We start from the raw sequence: 22,466 nt of genomic DNA on the forward strand, positions 1-22,466 counted from the left end.
CTTCCACAATCCACAGGCTCCACAAGAACCTTCCACAATCCACAGGCTCCACATGAACCTTCCACAATCCACAGGCTCCACATGAACCTTACACAATCCACAGGCTCCACATGAACCTTCCACAATCCACAGGCTCCACAAGAACCTTCCACAATCCACAGGCTCCACATGAACCTTCCACAATCCATAGGCCCCAAGATCAATAAAATATAGAATTTGGAAAATGTCTGACGTCACTTGTGATGGGAATAAACCATTGGTAAGCGGGGTTGTACGTCCAGTGCTAACCATTTCCATCTTCCTCCTGCAGAATCAGGTCCTGGACTTTTTCTGTAGTCAAGATGAACCAACCGCACCAAAGAGAAAGAGGTTTAGCGAGCCAAAGGATCCCATATAAAGGGTGTGCCCCTCACAAGTTACCCCCGGCCATGGTTACCTCTACCCAGGTTCCTGATAATTACTAGTTGTTAGTTGAAGGCCCTTTATGACTTATTAAATGAATTTGAGATGATAGTTTGTGTCGTCCTGTGCGCTGCAGTGTGAGACTGAAGATAGCGTGAAATAGCGGAGCAGTGGGCACAGCCCCTCCCTGACCATCCCAGACATTGGGAGATAGAGAGTTCTCGTGAAAACCCCTTAATCATCCTCATATGTAAGTTACTTGGGTCTCCGCACAAGGCAATTACATCTGTTTATTCCCGATAATTGCCTGCTCTTCAGAGGAGGTAGGAGCTGATTTCCATACAGCAGTCACTTCCTCTGTGTGGGGAGCGATGGCAGCAGGGACCCTTCGTCCCCGTACACAGGAGATGATTGCTGTATGGAAATGCAGCTCTCACCTCCTCTGAAGAGCAGGCAGTTATCAGGAACAAACTATTCATTCCCAATAATTGCCTGCTCCTCAGAGGAGGTGAGAGCTGCATTTCCATACAGCAATCATCTCCTGTGTACGGGGACGAAGGGTCCCTGCTGCCATCGCTCCCCACACAGAGGAGATGACTGCAGCAGTCAGCTCCTCTGAAGAGCAATTATCGGGAACAAAGTTGGTCTACGTGACGGGGCCTTTAACCGCCATCTACATCAGTCTTTACATCCTGTCTGGTGTGAACAGTAGTCCTATATATGCACATTGATGTGAACAGTCATTTCAGTCTACACCATGTCCCATAAAGCAGCGTAATCCAAAGCTGGCCAGACATTGGGCTGACACCTCTCCTGACCACATGCATGTGACCTGGGATGGAGTTAGGAGAGCAAGCTGGTGCTGGACACCTCTGATGCCAACGTATCTCTCCGAGGACGGGCACCTGCATCGGGAAAAGTCGTGAAACCCCCACATATGTGAAAAGCTCTAATGACTGGGCAGAGAACGTGGCATCACACCTGTATCTTCTCAGTTTTATAGAATGGAGCTCAAGAGACCCCCGTTCTCCCAGGAGGTGGGACCTCCTAATATGTTATGTTCTCATAGCTGACCTGTCTGCAGCCCGATAGGTAGCCACAGCCAGGGTAACACCAGGAAACCAGTTCCACCAGTCACCAGGACCAGTTCAGCGACCTGGAAAACACAAGTGCCAAGCAAGATTCCTGTGTCCAGCTAGGAAATTATGGGACTGTCACCTAGGACGGTCTGACCATGTAACCAGGACTGGGACCGCTCCCCGATCAGCCGCTGTCATGTGTACATCATACATGAGCCCCCCCACGATATGAGCGATGGTGGGGGAGACGCCCCACTATATCATCAGATCAGTTTTAGACTAGGGCGCCGCCAGGTGGTTGTGCTAAAATTGCAGCTTGCCACCATACCAAATTGCAGGCCTCTTGGGATAACCACATGAGGTCCACCTGATGGGCATCTGGAATTGGGCAGACTCATGGGTTCATACAGAATAAAGAGGCACCATTGTAGATGCATCGTGTGAATCTGGCCTTAGGACATCCTTTTATAAAGGTGATGTAATAATCACCTCTATATATCACTACCCCCTTGGTATCTACACAAGAGAGTCCTTATTCCCTAAACAAAGATGGCCGCCGCGCGAAGATCACATGACGTAGTTGTCTTGGGCTTCCACCAGGTCCCGCCTCCACTCCGCTTTTTCGGTTTCTGATTGGCAAAGGCTAAGCTGTCACGGCATCCGCTTGTACGAGCCGAGGCCTGGGCGACGCAGGGCGGGGCCAGCGCCTTACATCGCGGGGGCCGCATCTGATTGGTGGATTGTGCTGTCAGTCAGTGGCGACACCGAGCGACGTGAAGGAGCGCTGCCCGCCCCGAGCTGATGTGTCCCAGACCAGGAAGTGAAGTTTTTAAGGAGCTGAACTGAGTGGAGCAGGTAAGACGGGGGAGGACGGGGGCGTCGTGACCGTGTGTGTCGTGTATGTTATATGTGCAACTATGTCACCGTCCCATGATACATGTCAAGCTGGCCTATGCGGTTATCACGATCGGACATATCTGTCACGATATGTTATTATCATAAGAGGAATCCTACTTGTGCAGATAAGGTCATCACCCCCATCAGGATAGGGTTACAGAGGATTGTCCTGGGGTCCAGATCGGTGTCCCCTACACACAGAATGTCCACAGAGATACCAGAGGTGGGCGACCTGTCACATAGGGTGTCACCTCTGATGCCCCACACATTTAGCCACCAGGGTCGCAGAGGGTGCCAGTAGTGGGGCTCCTGGCATCACTGATGGTGGCAATAGTCAGGCTTCCGGGATCGCTGCGGGCCCCTGTAGCTGGGCTTCCGGGATCGCTGCGGGCCCCTGTAGCTGGGCTTCCGGGATCGCTGCGGGCCCCTGTAGCTAGGCTTCCGGGATCGCTGCGGGCCCCTGTAGCTGGGCTTCCGGGATCGCTGCGGGCCCCGGTAGCTGGGCTTCCGGGATCGCTGCGGGCCCCTGTAGCTGGGCTTCCGGGATCGCTGCGGGCCCCTGTAGCTGGGCTTCCGGGATCGCTGCGGGCCCCTGTAGCTGGGCTTCCGGGATCGCTGCGGGCCCCTGTAGCTGGGCTTCCGGGATCGCTATTGGAGTGCCGGCTGTCTTACTCTGAGGGCGCCAGTAGTCGGACTCCGGTTGCCAGCCTCCTGGGATTGCTGTAGTCAGGCTTCCCCGATCACTGAGGCCCACAGTAGTCAGGCTTCCCAGGTCGCTGTGGATACCAGTGATTGGGCTCCCGGAATCAATGAGGACGCCGGTCAAACATGTTTGGCTTTCCTGTCAATACACCATAAATCTGCAGAATGGAGAAACCTTGTCCAGATGATGCCACCAAAACAAGAGTCATTCCAGTTGCAATCACCAGTGGTTTAGGGTAAACTGCAGTACAACCACAGCGGAGGTTGGGGTAAAGTTGTGAGCTACAGGTGACGGCCTAACCTATAACGGGGTAGCTTCTGCTGATGGGTTCCTTTTAGGTTGTCCATCCATGTTATTCCTTATTATCCAGAGGTGAAGCTTGGATCTCCATCTCCTGGTGCCAAATCTGCAACTCTGAGCCCCCGAATGACAAGCCATTTATTGTATCGTCTCTCAGATGTGAACCCCGTATCTATGCACTTAACAGTACCCCCATAATGTGGGTCCAGTCTGTCCTCTAACCCATCATATATCAACAGCCCCAGTGCCCCTTTAACAGTGCCTAATTTATTACCCCCATACTATTGCTAGTGTCACTCCCTGTAAATCTTTTACAGACACAGTGCCCCCATAACATTGCCAGCTACTGTGCCCCCGTCACATTACCAGCCATCGTGCTACATAACATACAGTGCCCCCATCACATTACCAGCTATAGTGCTACATAACATACAGTGCCCCCATCACATTACCAGCCATAGTGCTACATGACATACAGTGCCCCATCACATTACCAGCCATAGTGCTACATGACATACAGTGCCCCCATCACATTACCAGCCATAGTGCTACATGACATACAGTGCCCCCATCACATTACCAGCCATAGTGCTACATAACATACAGTGCCCCCATCACATTACCAGCTATAGTGCTACATAACATACAGTGCCCCCATCACATTACCAGCCATAGTGCTACATAACATACAGTGCCCCCATCACATTACCAGCCATAGTGCTACATAACATACAGTGCCCCCATCACATTACCAGCCATAGTGCTACATAACATACAGTGCCCCCATCACATTACCAGCCATAGTGCTACATAACATACTGTGCCCCCATCACATTACCAGCCATAGTGCTACATAACATACAGTGCCCCATCACATTACCAGCCATAGTGCTACATAACATACAGTGCCCCCATCACATTACCAGCCATAGTGCTACATAACATACAGTGCCCCCATCACATTACCAGCCATAGTGCTACATAACATACAGTGCCCCCATCACATTGCCAGCCATAGTGCTCCATAACCTAATCGCCTATAGTGCCCTGATAGCATTTCCAGCCATAGTGCTCGATAACATTATCGCCTACTGTGCCCCCATAGCATTGCCAGCCACAGTACCTCATAACATACAGTACCCCCATAGCATTGCCAGCCACAGCACCTCATAACATACAGTGCCCCCATAGCATTGCCAGCCACAGCACCTCATAACATACAGTGCCCCCATAGCATTGCCAGCCACAGCACCTCATAACATACAGTGCCCCCATAGCATTGCCAGCCACAGCACCTCATAACATACAGTGCCCCCATAGCATTGCCAGCCACAGCACCTCATAACATAATCGCCTATAGTGGCCCCATAGAATTTCCAACCATAGTGCTCCATAACATACAGTGCCCCCATAGTATTGCCAGCCATAGTGATCGATAACCTAATCACCTACAGTGCCCCCATAGTATTGCCAGCCATAGCACTCAATATCGTAATCGCCTACAGTGCCCCCAGAGTATTGCCAGCCATAGTAATCGATAACATAATCACCTACAGTGCCCCCATAACATTGCCCCATTATTCCATCAGGCAGAGTGCCCTGTAGATATGACCAGCCCCTATGGGATTGGGTACCGCAGTACCCCCATTACATCATCGGCCCTTACGTTCACACCCATGGCATAGAAGTGTGACCTGGGGGGACAATATAAAGACCCCTTTAGGTTGAAGCCTACATTATGGGATGTTTCCTTACAAAGTCAATGCGTTTAAAGGGGACCCCTGAAACCAGGTACTTATTTTGGCAGGGTGCAGCAGTGACATGCGTGTGATGGAACCGGTGCACCGATGACAGATGAGACTCTTATTTTTAACCCCTGCACCTTGCCTGCTAATACAAAATGGCTTCCCGGTCTTGGAGAATCCCTTTAAGGCCTTGTGCACATGGGCGTTCTCCTACACTATAGGAACAGCGTCACACACATGACCCACACATATGGGGCCCAGCGGTATTTTACAAAATACTGCGCTATTTTGGGTCACGTTTTTTACAGAATCGGTGACGGAGGTCCTTCCCGGAGCCTCCAGCACCGAGGTGAACATGACCCTCATGGGGGACTTTTCTAAAGCTATCTAGAAGACAACCTGCCTTTGTTGCCCCTATCAACCATTCACAGCGCAGCTTTCATTTCTTAAACTCCTCAGGAAAAATGAAAGCTGCGCTGTGATTGGTTGCTATGGGCATCGACAGCTTTGATAAATGAGGCCTATAGGGGAGATTCAGCAAAACTGTTGTAAAGGAAAACTGGCTTAGTTGCCCATAGCAACCAATCAGATTCCCCCTTTCATTTTTCAGGCCTCCTTTGGAAAATGAAAGGTGGAATCTGATTGGTTGCTATGGGCAATTGAGCCAGTTCTACTTTACACCAGTTTTGATAAATGAAGCCTATAATATAGGTTTTATAATCTAGCTCTCGGCCCACAGACTCCTATAAAATGGCCATCGCTCGCAGGCACGTTTGCCCACTGTAGTGACAGGGGGCAGTCTACCCTGCCAGTCAGTAAAACCTCTCAAAGAGAGAGTCTGACAGGAAAATTCTCTTCGACCAATCGGAGCACAGCTTTCATTTTTCCAGAGCCGTTTTAGAAATGGAAGCTGAGCTCTGATTGGTTGGAAAGACTGTTTTGAGAAGTGAGGCTGTAACCCATAGGTGCCCCATTTAGCGTGCACCTATGCACCCATATTAATAAAGGTGTCCTCATGTAAAAGATAGAAACTTTAGTTTATGTTCACACAGCCTTTCTTGTGTATTTTACTCCCCAAATCTGCGTTAAATCCCCATTCCATTGTTTCCAATGGGACTCTTATCCGTACGGATTTGAAATCTGCGTCAAGAAGTGACCTGGCATATGAAAAACGTGATTGGGTAGTCGCAAACTGCTGATCTGCAGTGAACATACCTCTCGGGTGTCCAAGATTAGAAGAACATGGCTGTTTCCGCCCAAAACAGCGCCACCACTGTCCTCAGGTTGTATCCGGTATTGCAGCTCAACTTCAAATGAATTTAGCCAAACCCCAATACCAGGCACAACCCATGGACAGGTGTGGCGCTGTTTTTAAAGAAAGCAGCCATGATGAATGAGACCTTTAATGTCCATGTAGTCACCATGTATCTGACTGTTTCCCCTCCCCCACTTTATTAAAAGGATGACCACTTTAATTCGGCGTGGCCGACGTGGAGAAGAGGGCCCGGACAAGAGGGCCGATTCTGACGATTCCAGCAAAGACAAAGATGAGGATGCCGCGGGGGACTGTAAGGACATGAGGCTGACGCTTATGGAGGAGGTTCTTCTCCTGGGCCTGAAGGATAAAGAGGTGAGAATCAGAAGAAGCGGCCATGTTCATGATGTCCTGCTGCAGCTCAGACTTATTCAGGTGTATGGGGCCGAGCTGCAGTACCGGGTACTGCCAAATGGACGGAGAACTGCCATGTTGGGTACTACAGTATCTGACACGCCGGCTGCTGTTAAACTGTCAGTATGCTCGGCTGTTCTTTGTACCGCCGAGGACTGGAGCATGCTGGGAATTGTAGTTTCAGAGGAGATTGAGTGCCACCTGTCTTAGTGAGACACCGAAGCTCCCAACACAGCAGTTCTCTTGTCCACATGGCCATAGCCGCACATGCATCGCAATGTGGCTGAGCTGCAGTACCAAAACCAACCATGCAAGCGTGGGTGGCGCTTTTCCATTCCGTAAGCTGAAATTGTGTTCTTTGCGTGTGCCGGGGCCCTCCAGTTTGCCGTATAGAGAGAGAATGTAAGAAGATAAAAGTGAAAGACATGTGGCAGCAGTTTTAACCCATGGGGGTCCAGGTGCCGAGACCCCCAACTATCACTAAAACAAAGTGGCTCTGTACAAGTAGACCTAATCCGAAATGAAGTGAGGGGGTATGCTCAGCTGACAGCTTCCATGTCCATGTTAGATATTGGTAGCAGGGGTCTCCAACCGGACCCCCACTGATCAAATGCATTTTAAAGTGATAGGTACCCTTTAGGGTTTGTACACCCGCAGCAGGTTTTTTTGAGAGCTAGACTAAACACTTTTAAATATCTACCCTGCTCCTATTCAGACTGCAGTGTCTCCATGGTTACAGACTACAAACATCCCTATGTAGTCTGATCCTGCAGTCTTGTGTCAGTCCCTTTTTTCAGGGTTAGTTTGGAGACACATGACTCTATGGACGCCGTATCCCCGCAGCACTGGCCACACCAGCAGCTTCAGTTTAAGGTGCGTTGAGGCAATAGAAAGGGTTTCAGAAGTAAGCATACCCTTTAACAGTATTATTTCTAGTGTGACGGGCGAGGTGATCTGTGACCACCGCCCAAGTGTCCACCAGCAGGAAATTCCAGCCGGACCTGATTTAGAAATGATCTACAGGGTCCCTGTTTCAGGATTTGTGCTGCTGAAGATTTCCTTTTCTCACTGGTGGTCTAGTTGCTTGTGGGAGTATATCCACCTCTAGGATCCGCACCTCCCGTGTTACTGTACCATATAGTGAGAACTGCTCATGTGCGCAGCCACCTCTTCATTCATTCTTCATTCTGCTGTGGTTGTCTCCTCACCTGATTAGACTGGGGCAGAAGACCACCCTACTTTAGGGTGTTACTACCCTAATTAGCTCTTCATGCATGGACGTCCTGGTGAACTTGTGGTTCCACACAGCCACCAGTCTGAACATGCTGACCTGCAGTGTAAAGCATGGAGGAAGCTTCAGATGGCATTTTTTCCCCGATGATGGCGCCTCAGTCCTCGGACCACGTAACGGTGCATTGGATCTGTTTGGAGGTTCATAGGATTGTCCCATCTCCCTATGGAAACTTAGGCAGCGTAGCTTGTTCTGCCTCGCTTTTTGCGTAGTGCCGGCATGCCCAGCTGTTCCCGTAAGGCCGGGGCTGAGTCCCATCTTACCTTGGCAAGGGACACTCCCCCCTCTGTCAGGCTGTGCAGGGACATGCCCCCATCTGGTAACACCCATCTGGACCCTCGCTGCAACCTGCTTGTAATTATTTTGTAACTTCTTGCAGGAATAATAAAGGAATGGCACACCGCGAGTCATAGGGATAGATGCTGCGGAATTGTTATTACATGGAGGATGCAAGTAGTTCCTAAAACAGGAAAGGTGTGGATTATTTATTTTTTACGGAAAGTCGTGCGAATTTCTGCACGACAACCCGCAGGAGCTGTGATGCTCCGTTATTGAGTAGACAGTGCGCAGGCAGCAAGGCCCCATGCAAGCAGTGACGAGGCTGTGGAGATTGAATTAGGGCCACAAGCTGATCTGCGGCGGTGCCTGGAGTCGGACCCCCTACGTATGTGGTATTGATGACCTGTCCTGAGGATTGATCATCAATATGCCGATCCCGGAAGACCCCCGTAGGTGGACATTATGCTGCCTTTGCAGCATTTTGAGGATTTGTGACCACATAGGCATCCGGGGAATAAGGAAGTGTCACGTTTTTTTCCCCCCCCTTCTTCATATCCTGTTTGTAATGGCTGTAATGACCGTTCGTGTCTGGCAGCCGCTCGGAGTCCTCTTTTAATATTTAACCAGATAGTCGCTGCTCTGCCCTGTACCTCCTAAGTGGAGGCCTGGAGAGAAAATGGAAGTAGTAGTCCAGAAAAAGCTAGCATTCCTGGGGGTAGACTTCAGACATAATGGGTGGCTCGGCCGTTTCAAGAACTCCCATGCTAATGAAAGGAAAGAGCTGTTTACCTGTACGGAGGGGGGGGGGTGCAGGGGAGCCCCCCGGTTCTTCACATAGGTGTGGGACCTAGGTCTGAGTCATTTATTAAAGGGGTATTCCAGTCTCTGAGAATGAGGGTTAGGGTCCATTCACACGTCCGTTTTTTCTTTCCTGATCTGTTCCGTTTTTTGCGGAACAGATCAGGACCAGATCTGGACCCATTCATTTTCAATGGGTCCTGGAAAAAATCGGACAGCACAATGTGTGCTGTCCGTTTCCGTTGTTCCGTTCCGCATGTCCGTTTAAATATAAAACATGTCCTATTCTTTTCCGCAAAATTCGGATCCTGGTACAATACAAAGTCAATGGATCCGCAAAAAACGGAAGACATTCGGATGTCATTCCGTATGTCTTCCGTTTTTTGCGGAATCCGTTCCTGGAAACACATAGCAAATTTTTATTTATTTATTTTTTTCAATTTTTTTTCAAAGAAATCCAAACAACTTTATTTGATTATTGAAATGTATACATGTTTCCGTTTTTTGCGGATCCGCAAAAAACGGATGACATACGGAAACATTTTCAGGAACAACGGATCCGCAAAAAACGGACCGAAATTCGGATTATAGAAAAATACTGACGTGTGAATGTAGCCTTATTGTATGATTCTGTATAAAGTTATACCAATTTTTTTATATACTCGAATTGTTCGTGTTTTTCAAGATCTCTGCTTGCTGTCACTATGTGGAAGTATTCATTGTTTACTCCCATTGGATAAAAGAAAGGGCTGTTGTCTCATGTGGAAATTGTACCATAACTGATACAGAAAGTACATTAGAAAGTTGCATTACTCCTATTCACAGAAACCCCTTTAATTGACATGATATTTTTTATATTTTTTTTTTCTGTGTGCAAATGCAGGAAATGATTACACTGGAAATGCATTTTGTGACAGCGCCCAACAGGGGCAGATTTGTGTCAGTGTCCAGGCAGTGACCATGGGAGCTACGTATAGGGCCATATCTATGTTTATAGCAAATAGAGTTGAAACCCTGCCTTATCTAAGCTATGAGATGGCTCTGCTGACTCTGTCCTAGTCTATACTGCAACTGAGGAGCTACATACAAGGCCAAATCTGTGTTTATAGCAAATAGTGTTGCTACTTTGCCTTATGTAAGCTATGAGATTGCTCTGCTGACTCTGTTCTAGTCTATACAGCAACTGTGGGGAGCTGCATATAGGGCCAAATCTGTTTCTATAGCAAATAATGTTACTACTCTGCCTTATCTTAGCTATGAGATGGCTCTGCTGACTCTATCTTTGTCTACACAGCAACTGGGGAGCTACACACAAGGCCAAATCAGTGTTTATAGCAAATAGTGTTGCTACTCTGCCTTAGCTTGGCTCTGAGAGGATACTGCTTACTCTGTTCTAGTCTACACAGCAACTATGAGGAGCTGCATACAGGAGCATATATATGTTTATAGCAGGTAGTGTTGCTACTGCTGCTTTATCTAAGCTATGAGATGGCTCTGCTGACTCTGTCCTAGTCTATACAGCAAAGCGAGCCTCAGAAAGACGCTATGGATTATTTCTGCCATTTCATTACAGTGAATGGGGCTGAGCTGTTATACCAGACATGGCCTATGCGCAAGAGTGGGGCTGTTCCTGAATCAACAAAGCAAACCTTTCTATCTAATCTTATAAAAAGATTTGTCTCTGCTGCTTTCGACCATGAATCATGGGGCTTGCTGTATTGTGATGCAGATACATGACCATGCCCACTAGGGGCAGCATTGTGTGTAAGCGTGAGGGCTATAATAAGCAATAAAATTTATTTTAAAAAAAGCAACAAAAATCCAAAATTTCTCTCTGCCCAGAATTCACGGTGGGGTGCCACCAAAGAGGTAGATTATTTTGCATATGGCCACCGGCTCTATTGTTTCAGGACTGTGGGTGGTTGTTTTTTTCTTTGTTTTTTATGGGTTAGTCGTGCAGTATTAGGGCGGATTACTACTAAGCCTCTTTTATGACATTATCCTAGTATTAGTGCCTCGATTTAATTTAAGAATTACAATAAAATATGGCGGATGCTGCTGCTTCATCGTAATGTCGTCCAGCAGGCTCTAGAAGTTTCTCACCCATGGAGAATGCGGTTGCTATGTTCTCTATGCATGTGACGTGACTCTAGTAGATAAGAATGTGGGAGGGGAGGATGTCTACTGTATATGACTGTGACAACTGGTTTATACGTTAGGGCATCATATACACTCATGACTAACGATGGCCGCTACATTGAAGCATTGAGGCCTCGTCTAGATATCCATATCAGAAGTTTAATCTTTAAAGCCTCTAGAATAGACCTACACCAATCGGCCATAATATTTCGTAGATCCCTCTTGTTCCTCCACAAATCATGAACACCACAAGACCTCTGAAGGTCTGGCAGCAGATCCTGTAAGCTGTGAGGTGAGGCCTCCATGGATCGGACCTGTTTTTCCAGCACATGATGGGAACGGATGGAGATCTGGAGGGTTTGGAGGCCAAGTCAACATATTAAAACCTCTTTCACGTTCCTCAGAAACGTTCTCATAAGTGTAGGGGATCGGGAAGCATCGGAACTGGGTCGGTGAAGTAAGCAGCCTTTTTAAAGAAATTTTAGTCCTCTAGACAACCCCTTTAACCTCTTTTTGCTGCCATGTCTCCACCACTTGAGGATGCTGGATCAGTGGGATTCCAGAAGGCCAAATTATAGAACAACAGTTCTTGGGTAGACCTTTGGAGGAGGGGGGAAGAATTGAAGCACCATAAAGAGGAGATAACTTGATAAAGCATTGTGTTGTGTTTACTCTTCCACCGCCTCGCCCCCGGAAGAGGATTTGTACGTCCTGTAGATTCTCTGATATAAGGGCCCAACCTACCTCGCACATTTCTATTGTAGGTCGTGTCAGACCTGTAGGACTGGTTGTTCTAGTCCTGTCCAGGTAGTCGTCGGGCTTAACCCTAGCTCTGATTGAATGCCTGGACCCACACACGTTATGGTTCTTCTCATGTTTCATTGTCATCTCCGAACCTTTTTGACCTTCTCCATAGCAGCTCCTTACGGTATATACAGCTCCTTATCCTGCTCCACCATAAAACTCAGCGTGGCCTTTTACAACATAATTGATACGCGCAGCTGATATTTTACATTTGTTGCAAGACAATTAGTGTCTGGATGGCATCCAAATTATTTATTTTTTTCTCAAGTTGTTTTCTCACCAAAGATTTTATTGGCCTATTGATTAGATGGTTTGGAGATCTAGAGAGACCAATTTGGTTTCCTGGTGGAGGAGTGAACATTATATCTAGTAGATATGTCATAAAAGCCTATGTAGAGATAACCTCCTGGTCTTATTACCACCTCGCGATATACATGAGCCCCCTCCCCGCTCAATCACCTGATGGTGGACCGTTGTGATGGACAATCAGCCGCCAATACGTAACATCAAGGGTCAGCCCCAACCATTGAGAGCTATTAAAGGGATTGTGGCAAGATGGAATCCAGGTTAGGAGATCAGTGTGTTTGATCGGTGGAGGTCCATCCGTTCATTCTCCACCAATCGGCTGTTCCTGCGGTAGCTCTAGCACCAGAACTGCAACGCCATCCATTGTGTAGTGGACAGAGCTGGTAACCGCATTGAAGTGACTACTGCAGTAACCAGCTCCGTCCACTACTCAATGGAGTGCGCTGTAGTTCCAGTGCCAGAGCTGATGAGTGGTGGTGTCGGACCCCTGCTAATCACGTATTGATGCCATGTAATGTCTGGCCGCACCAGTACATGGCACGTGTGGACATGCCCTAAGGCACACCTCACAGGATGTGAATGGATTCTAAATCCACATCTGAATCTTCTCGTGTGGAGCAGTGTGAACCCGGCCCAAGGTATCTTGAAGGGCTACTCCCGTTTCAGCAATCCTTGTTAGACTTCTAGATCATGGAAAGTTGAACAGTTTTTGTATCCGTTCCCCACAGTTTTTTCAAGATCTCTGCTTGGAATTGACCTACACAGGATGGAAGCCTGTTCTGGTCATGTGATGGACACACACACACACAGGGACCTGCACTTGTCCTGGTCATAGTAAAGTTTCTATGCATGGACAGCAAGCAGAGATCTTGAAAGCCCTGGATTCAGAAAGAATATTGAAGGCTTGCATCATTTTCCGTCCTGGAGTTGGGTTTTCAGTTATGTGCGTCATCGTAGCTTTCCGGACACCTGCTGGTATGGGGCCTTTGTACTAATATTTGAGCTTGGAGTTCAGGACAGAAGTTGCACCTCCTCTGTTGGGCAAGCCTCTACCTGGCAGGGGAGTGCCTGTCACTATACGGACAACCAGAGGCGACGGCGCTTGACACCATGAGCTCTGCAAGGGATTATCACTGTTCTGTTAACCCTTTCCTGCACAGAATAGAGATGGGGAATGTCCCTGCATTATCCCAAATTTTTAATTAACCCCTCCCCACCTATGTCATGTATATTAGCAGGCTTATTGTACGCTCTCTGTTCATTTCCGTGTTATGTTGGAAGGCGCTGCTTCTGCATTTCACTAATTGCTAGAGAATCATTTCCAGGGAATTTAATATTGATGGCCTATCATTCATATTAGATCACGAAACCCCTCTACGATCAGCTGCTTGAAGAGGCTGAGACGGTATACCCAGAACAGCGCCATATATTGTATAGTGGATGTACTTGGTATTGCAGCCCAGGCCCATTCAAGTGCACCTAGGCCATGTGACTAATAAACATGACGTCACTGCCCTAGGAAGAGGCCACAGCTCTGATCGGCGTGCCGTGGCTTTTTCAAGCAACTGATCAGAGGGGGAGGGGCCCACGCCCACCGATCTGATATTGTTAGGATAGGTCAGTGATGGGCAAACTGCGGCTCTCCAGCTGTTGTAAAACTACAAATCCCATCATGGCCTGCTGTAGGCAGACTGGGCGTTGTAGTTCTACAACAGCTGGAGAGCCTCAGTTTGCCCATCTCCGAGATAGGTCATCCATATTGAACTCCTGGAAACCCCTTTAAAAGAAACGTAGTTTCCGACACAACGAGGAGCCTTCTGTATGCAGACTTATACCGTTCCCAGTCAGTTCAAAGGGAGCTGTCTACATCTATAACCCTCCTCCTGAGTAGCACATTAATATAATAAATGTATGCAGTAAGCTCCTGAGCTCCCTCTAGTGGTATCTACAAGCAGACAGAAGTTTATTACTCCAAGAGGCACATTTATGGCACATTGACAGTATATGCCATAAATGTCCTATGCGTGTGGTTCCAGAGGTGGGATCTGCACCCATCTTGAGAAAAGGGTATTTTTTTCGGCCGCTATTGAGGTGGCCTTGTGTGTGCAGACCACTTTTTCTCTATGGGAGTTTCAGAAATAGCAAAGTAAGCGTGTGTTCCTATGTTTAGAACTCCCTATAGAAGTGTATGCAAGGCCACCTCTCCATTCCTGGGGGGGTTCAAGGCTGGGCCGTGTTCCTGTGGGGGTTCCAGAGGTGGATATGATATAAATGTCTTATGACTGTGACATGAGGCAACGGATTTGGAGCTCATTAACATAAAAAATTATCTCCAACCCCTACAAAAGGAGGGGAACATCTTAAAATTCCTGGGGGTTCCCCCACCGGTGGCAGAAGAAAGCATCTTGATGGAAAATTACTACTTGGGGAATTTCCTTAGTGTATACCTGGAATAGAATTTCATGAGATAATTAATAAGTTTGCAGTTAGTAATGTAGGGGCAAATAGGCCACTCCCCTGGGCATGCCCCCAAACTGTACAGGTCTTCCCATTTATGGGCGAGGTTTACATATGCCCCACCCACTTTTGGTCCAGGACAGTCCCAATTTGCATCTGAAACTTAGGAACAGCCCCTGCAAATTCAGGACTATGTGAGATGGTCAATAGTATGGGAGTCAACCCTCAGGAACCTACCGATTAGAATAACAAGGGGGGCTTATCTCTTACTAGAGAGCCCCCCACCCTTTCTGCTTTTTGCAGGGCACCCCTATAGATGTACTACAGCTGGGAGAACTGCATTCTGGGTAGTGTTCGCATTGCACAATCTTCTCGCCGTCTTCGCTCTCATTTCTGGACAGCTGGAATGAGGTTTGGCATGACGCAGGCCAGTCCTCTCCTTGATGACGGACACATCCGGGAGAGATCTGGGTGGCTTGGCACACATGACTGGCACAATTATCACTTGGATGTATGCACAGTAAAGAGAGATGTCGACACTGAGCAGTGTCCACTTAACCCTTCGTCGACCCAGGCCATGGTCGTAATGTTGCTTTCACCTTTTCTCTAGTGATATCGCTCATTTAGGCAGCAGTACGTTTTTATTCCAGATGATAGACAACCTGAAGAAAAATATTAAATCTATAATATCCCACTTAGAAGCTAAGATATGACTCTTTGGATTTGTAAGCCCAAAACCTGAAAAGTGCATCTGATTAACACATTCCCTCCGATTATTATTTTTTTGAGGTGATTTGTAGCCCCAAAACCTGGAGTGAGACTCTGACGTCCTATTCCATCCTGATTTGTAGGCCCAAAGCCTGAAGAGGGCATCTGATGTCACATTCCCTCCGAATTTTTGAGGTGATTTGTAGCCCGAAAGCCTTAAGAGAGAATATGATGACGTCCTATTCCATCCTGATTTGTAGGCCCAAAGCCTAAAGAGGGCACCTGATGATGTCCTATTCCCTACTGTCTTCTCTGAGATGATTTGTAGGTCTAAAGTTTAAAGAGAGAATCCATAGATGACAAATGTCCTCATTTCTGTGAAGTGAAATGTTGTGATGGAGACATTAAATGGTGCCAAATCATAGAAAATATTGATGTCCCCACATATACACATTTGGCTGATTCTATATAGGCCGGGTAGGATGGAGATACGGTTGTATTTCATGGTTTGATGCATGTCAGGTCTCCAGGACAACATGGCAGGAAGGAGATGTGTTGTCATCAGAGTCTACTTCAGGCCTCTGACCTGTGTCTTGAAGCTATTATATCTCAGCAGAGAAGGAAGAAAAGGCTTTCACGTTTTTAGTGTGCATTAAAGGGGTTTTAAAGACCCAACAAGTCCAAACAACCGAACTTAACTACACAGAACACACCTGAAGAAGAAAGTTACTCGCCTTCCTGAATATGCATTAGTCGGCCGCTCCGGATCCCAGTGCTCTTCTGAATATTTTGAATTTGCCAACTTCACGTCCTTTACTAGGTTTCCAACCTGAGCTATGGACAGGACATCACTTCTGCTGTGGACGGGACCAGAACTATTCCTCTCTGGTGCTTGTGCAGATGAACGAGAAGGAAAGAAATAGTTCTAGCCTGTCTACATCGGAAGCAACCTCCCATCCATAGCTCAGACCGGAAAAATTATGGCTGTGGATGCGTGATTTTTAGAAGTGGAGCATTATGAAACTTGGTTTCCGAGTGGCTGATCATATACCTTCAGAACTTCCAGGAGTGATAAGTAATTAAAGAGTTATACCCATCGCCGACATCAATGGCATATCTCTAGGATATGCAATCTGTGTCAGATATGTTCTGGACACACCTGTGGCACCCCGCTCCTATCTCCAGAATGGGACCTCTGAAGCTACATTGGGAGATCCAAAAATGGCCAAGCAAGCTTGCTCAGCTATTTTTGGAAGTTCCATAGCGGCGAATGCTCGGTGTGCTCTCCTTTGCTTCATGCTTCTCATTTTGGAGATGGGAACAGGTCCCGCACCTATCTGACATTTATGGACGAGGTGGTCAGACTGTTTCACAGATTGAGCACCCTCATATGAAACCTCCCTTTAGGACAGTATTACACTTATTGTGATGTCAGTTTTTCCTGACTTGTCTCGTTTTGGTGCAGGGTTATACATCCTTTTGGAATGACTGCATATCCTCGGGACTACGTGGCGGTATCCTCATCGAGCTCGCCCTCAGGGGACGTGTTATTCTGGAGCCGGCTACTTTACGCAAGAAACGCCTCTTGGATCGAAGGGTAAGATCATGTACTCCTCTGCACATCGCTTTAAGAGCTTACGTTGGGGTTGTCCATCAGGACCATCTCCCATGGAAGGCTGTTTTTGTTTTATTTTTGTTTTTATTTTTACCTTATACCGTTGTATTCCATACCACAACCAAATGGTATGCAAAGTCCATCTGGCCTCCTAATGGAACATTGTGGATACTTCTGGTGTATGTCAGGAGCTTTATCCAGTGTATGCATTAAAGAAATCTCCATGTAATGGCAGCTGGGCAGGGTCTGCCAGCACGAGACCTCTTTCTTCAGAGAAGGTCCTAGGCGGAGACTTCTAAAATCTCTAAGTTGTGGGAGAGTGACCCTTTAAGGCAACCTCCCCCCAGGTAAAAAAATAAATAAATCACACTAGTGGTAGGGTGTGCATGCTTCTTTAAATGTCAGGAGCCTTACTACTTCCTGGTACAATAGGAAATCTATAAAACCGGGCAGGGTTCCAGATGGTCAACACCATGGTGTGTGTTCAGTCTGTGTGATGCGGAGCCAAATCCTTACCTGTCACAAGGTGGATGCGACACTTCTTCTTAAAGGCAATACTAAACTCCTGCAGTCAATAACAAAATGTAGCAAAATTCCTTTAAACCCGGATTCGATAATCCATAAATTCTCAGTCCAAGACATGTTGCCTCACCGAGCGCAGCCGAAGGTGAACAGGTCTCAGTGGAGCGTTTCTGCCCTTGTATGTCAACGATCAACACCGCCACCAATCAAAAATGCGCACATACGCGCACACAAAACTTCTTGCGGAGTGAGTAGGGTAGCTTTGTCATGCTGCACATGTTCAACCACCCTGAGGCGATTACAGGTCGTAGCTAATGCAAACAGTCAGCAGGCTGGACTAATGAGGTCAGAATTTCCCATCGTGGACCTACAGTGAGCTGGTGTAATATATAATACTGTAGTATGAGCTCCGACCCACCCCCTCCTGCTCCCAGAGCTGTCTCCGCTCAGCTAATCTTCCAGGGTGTGGTGTAATAACCGACGTCCTGCTATTTAGTATGTGTGCACTGACCTATAAGAACCCTAGAAAGTTATTGGCTGCACATAAGCTCTGCAGCCTCCGGTCTAATGACTACAACCTCCCTCAGACCCGTCGCACATTCCTTTTTTCCTCAAAACCTTTACTGACTGATGTTTGGAGTAGTTGTTTTTGTAAGATCCCTAGGTTGGGAAACACTGACTATTAAACAAAACCTTTTACGCAGCCTGAGTGTCGGGGCATTGGTAGGAATGCTCGTTCCCGATAATTGCCCTATGTCAAGGTGCTATCAAGCGAGGTCATTCTTTGGGTGATCACATCTTTCACACATCACCTTAAATGATCATTTCTGGGCCGAGGATCATCCTGTGTAAAGAGGGATGTGTTTCCAACAAACAGTGAATCTGTATGGGGAGGAATGATCGTAGCAGTGATAATTTATTCCCTTGCAGAGGGGATTAGTGCTTCGTGTAAATGCGGTTTAACAAACAGTAGTGATCGATAGCAGGAGAGAAGGACCACCCATGGCCAACCAAAAGGGGGGGTTTCGCCACCTGTGCAGGGCTCGGGTTTTTCTTAGTCAGGGGCATTTATTGGGTACAGTTTTGCCAGTTTGTTGAGACATGAGGTCTTGCTCTAAGTTGACCTTTTGTATAATTGCTTCATAGGTGCTGCTCAAGTCAGAGGCACCAACAGGAGATGTTCTGTTGGACGAGACCCTGAAACACATTAAGGCAACCGATCCTGCGGAAACTGTCCAGAGCTGGATAGAGTTACTGACCGGTAAGATTTGTGGAGCGTCACTTGGGTTGGGAAACCAGAGGCAAAGCAAAGGTGATCGGTTGAACTGAATTTCAAGGGGTTTATCAGGAACATGATATTGATCCTTAGGATATTACACCAATATCTGGTGAGGGAATGCGGGCTACCACCATCTTCTGGTGGTCATACATTTTACCTGCAGTAGCCTGCCAAGACAACGTCCTCCAGGTCAAGTACTGCTTTTTAATAGTGGCCATCCCTACTGGCTCAATGAGAAATCTCCATCCTGGGGCAAACTTAATCAAATATTATTATTATTATTTTTTTTTAAATGTACCCACCTGTCCACAGTCCCCCTTTTCCAGTGCTGCAGCTCCATTCCCAACCATTTTGGGTCCCCGTCTGAGTGGTTTGGTCTCGTGACCATAAAGCCAGTGATCGGTCATTACTCCGGGCAATAGCTGTATTTTAAGCCTTTGCTCATGGAGGTAGTGCCATTTCCATCCCCCATGGTCCCTGTAATTAGGGAAATCGTGCAGCCTTCCAGGATTCACAGGTCCTGGTCAGTGGTTGTCATGACCCACCTGGGAACCTGAATAACAAATGACTCCTAGAAAATCTGCATGTGCAGCAAGTCATTGTCTATTCAGGTTCCCTGGCAAATCATAGGAACCGCTTGACAGCACCCCTGGATCCCCTGGGGTTGACATATATAGCTTTGTGGCTCAGTAGGGCACCTTCAGTATCACTTTAAACGCCACCCCATTGGAGGCTGTCTTTATTGCACCTTTTCTGAGAAGCTGCAGTTTGGAAAGTCCTCATAGATCACCACTGAATCATTGAGAACTGGTATCCGTGTTGTGGACCGCAAAACATCCAACGGTCATGTGCATGAGCCCATATCATGTGTTGGCGCTTCCTTACGTAACATTTCTGACGCTTTATTTTTACCAGGTGAAACATGGAACCCGTTCAAGCTTCAGTACCAACTCCGAAACGTTCGAGAACGTATTGCCAAGAGCTTGGTGGAGAAGGGAATCTTGACCACAGAGAAGCAAAACTTCCTGCTCTTCGACATGACCACCCACCCTGTAACCAATACCACAGAGAAGCAACGACTTGTGAAGAAGCTGCAAGAATCTGTCCTCGAAAAGTGGGTGAATGACCCACATCGCATGGACAAACGGACACTGTCCCTGCTGGTCCTGGCCCACTCCTCTGACGTCCTGGAGAACGCCTTCTCCACACTGCCGGATGACAAGTATGACATGGCCATGAACAGATCCAAAGACCTCCTAGATTTGGATCCTGACGTAGAAGCCACGAAACCCAACTGCACAGAAATGATCTGGGCCGTATTGTCTGCTTTCAACAAATCTTAAGATCTATGGTGGTGGGAATTAAACCGGACGAAGGATTCACCCATATTGTTTTCCAGAACGTTCAGTGGGGCAGGAGAGATGCAGAGATCGAAAACTTTGCTTGAACATGAATTCTGAACCTCCAGCCCCCAAATACCCTTCCATCTGCTACCTACCCACATACCTAGTGTATTGGTAGAGCACATGGAAGCAGTGGACTCTGTAGCTACCGTAATACACGTTTTTGTTTTTTCTTTGTAGGGCTTAAAAAAAATAATCAGCAAGTAAGGTTCACTCAACAACCTGATAATTCTGGAGTCTTCAATGGTCCATGGTGATGTACATTGGTACAAATGTGCACCCCCTTCTTCCGTTCTAAATAGGCTGTGGACTCTTGAGTGGTCAGGTCACAAGAGAGTGACCGTTGTACCTAGTTGATGTCTCCTGCTCACGTTTTCTATGACTATCACACAAAAAGACATGTAGACTTTTTTGAAGGATATGTATAAGTTGCACAGATTTGGGCCATGATAAATGTTTTTTTAACTTTTTGTTTTTAGGTTGCGAAGCCACTTCTATAACTTGATCTCGTTAATTATTTGCAATGTAGCTTTAATAGAGAGGGGGAAAAAAAATTAAAATATGTTTCTTTAGGAACAGTACATCGGGATCTTCGTGATTTATTTATGCTCTTCACAGAAGTTCTTCCTTTCCAGCTTGTATTGGGCAGATTTTGTATCTAGAAGCCTTGATCCAATGCTTGGGTTGATAACCAGCCATTAGGGCATTTAAAGACAAAAATGTGTTTGGGCAAAAGTAGACACCTCATCTGGCTGCCCCATTGCATATGTTTATTTGTGGATCTTCTCACGTAGGCTTTTTACTCAGTGTTGACCATCCACAGTAGTTAGTCTGGTGGACATGTGGAGCCTTCCTGCATTAGAATAGATGTTTGCAATGAAGCTGGTTCCAGTGAACATCCATCGTGACCCCCCCATAAAGACATGGCTGGGTATTGTCTATGTACGGCAAATCAGAACCAAAGTTTGGGAACCTGGTCTCCATTGTGCTACCAACACCCAACTTTTTGGGTTACACTCGTTAAGGTTCTTATCGCCAGGTGCTAAAAACTTCTGAAATCAAGTTGCTGGCAACTGAAGCCTACAGGAGTTTGTCCATCTGTTGCTGCTGACTACGACCAGTGAGCGCTTGAAGATGCCATACTGTGCTGGTCTCCTGACGTCCAGTTTGCATGGTATCAGTATGACCTCCAGGGCATTCTCCCCTATTCCCACCCCTGTAAAACCAGCTTGCCATCCAACATTTTGGAACTGCGTTGCGATATGGAATTGTTCTAAATTACAAAAATAGTCACTGCTACATCCACCTCATTACCCATCTGACTCAACAAGGCCCCAGTTACAATGACCTCATGACTTCCATAAACTTTGCCGACTGATTGGAAAGTGGTGCTGGAGCGGACGTGCCCGCAAGCGACTTGTTTATTACCGTGGCCTCCAACCATAAAAAGGGGATATTTTTTGCTTTTTTTTCGATGCATTGGAAGAAAGGATGAAGATTTATTTCACAAAGCCTTCAAATTATTATATCATTTTTACATTTATTTTATTTTATCATATATTCTTTTAATTTCATTAAATATTACTGTCTGATCGAATACCCTGAAAACGTCTTTTTGTAAAACTTCGGAAAGAGAAATCAATGCACAAGGATTATTTAAGGAGTGTTTTATGTGGGCTGCCCGGATTATACCTTGAATTCAAGGGCCTCAAAATGGATGCCCAGCGTGAAAGTAACTGGTGAGAATGGTCTGGATGATGGACTAACGGGATAATCGTGTACACAGGACCAAAGTCATGATGTATTTGTTGCATTTATGAATTAAGTATCTTTCAAATAAAACTGCATAATATTTTAAAGTGTGAATTTCTTTTGTGGAATTGGGGGGGTCATTTTATAGTGTTTCTTTGGGTTTTTGTCTCTTTGTGTTGCGTTAGTGGGGGGGACTCGGAACAAGCCTGTGCAGCTTTGGAGGACCCCAGATAAAACCTCTTATGACCGGTACAGCTCATGTCGTCACTCAGACAGGACCAAATACTATAGTGCAGCACAATATACTTCCCCAGCAGA

At 46.9% G+C, this 22,466-nt stretch overlaps 1 protein-coding gene across 1 annotated transcript; it reads left to right on the plus strand.

Annotated features, from left to right (window-relative positions):
- Positions 1-2,202: 2,202 nt before the first annotated feature.
- On the plus strand, positions 2,203-22,255 carry GOLPH3L (golgi phosphoprotein 3 like). The gene is made up of 5 exons (XM_044272269.1): positions 2,203-2,336; positions 6,588-6,756; positions 17,043-17,174; positions 18,861-18,975; positions 19,909-22,255. Exons 2-5 carry the CDS (start codon positions 6,589-6,591, stop codon positions 20,334-20,336), a joined length of 843 nt encoding a protein of 280 aa, XP_044128204.1. The 5' UTR covers positions 2,203-2,336; position 6,588; the 3' UTR covers positions 20,337-22,255.
- Positions 22,256-22,466: the final 211 nt, after the last annotated feature.

This window comes from Bufo gargarizans, chromosome 11, assembly GCF_014858855.1.
Source record: "Bufo gargarizans isolate SCDJY-AF-19 chromosome 11, ASM1485885v1, whole genome shotgun sequence".
Classification (NCBI taxonomy): domain Eukaryota; kingdom Metazoa; phylum Chordata; class Amphibia; order Anura; family Bufonidae; genus Bufo; species Bufo gargarizans.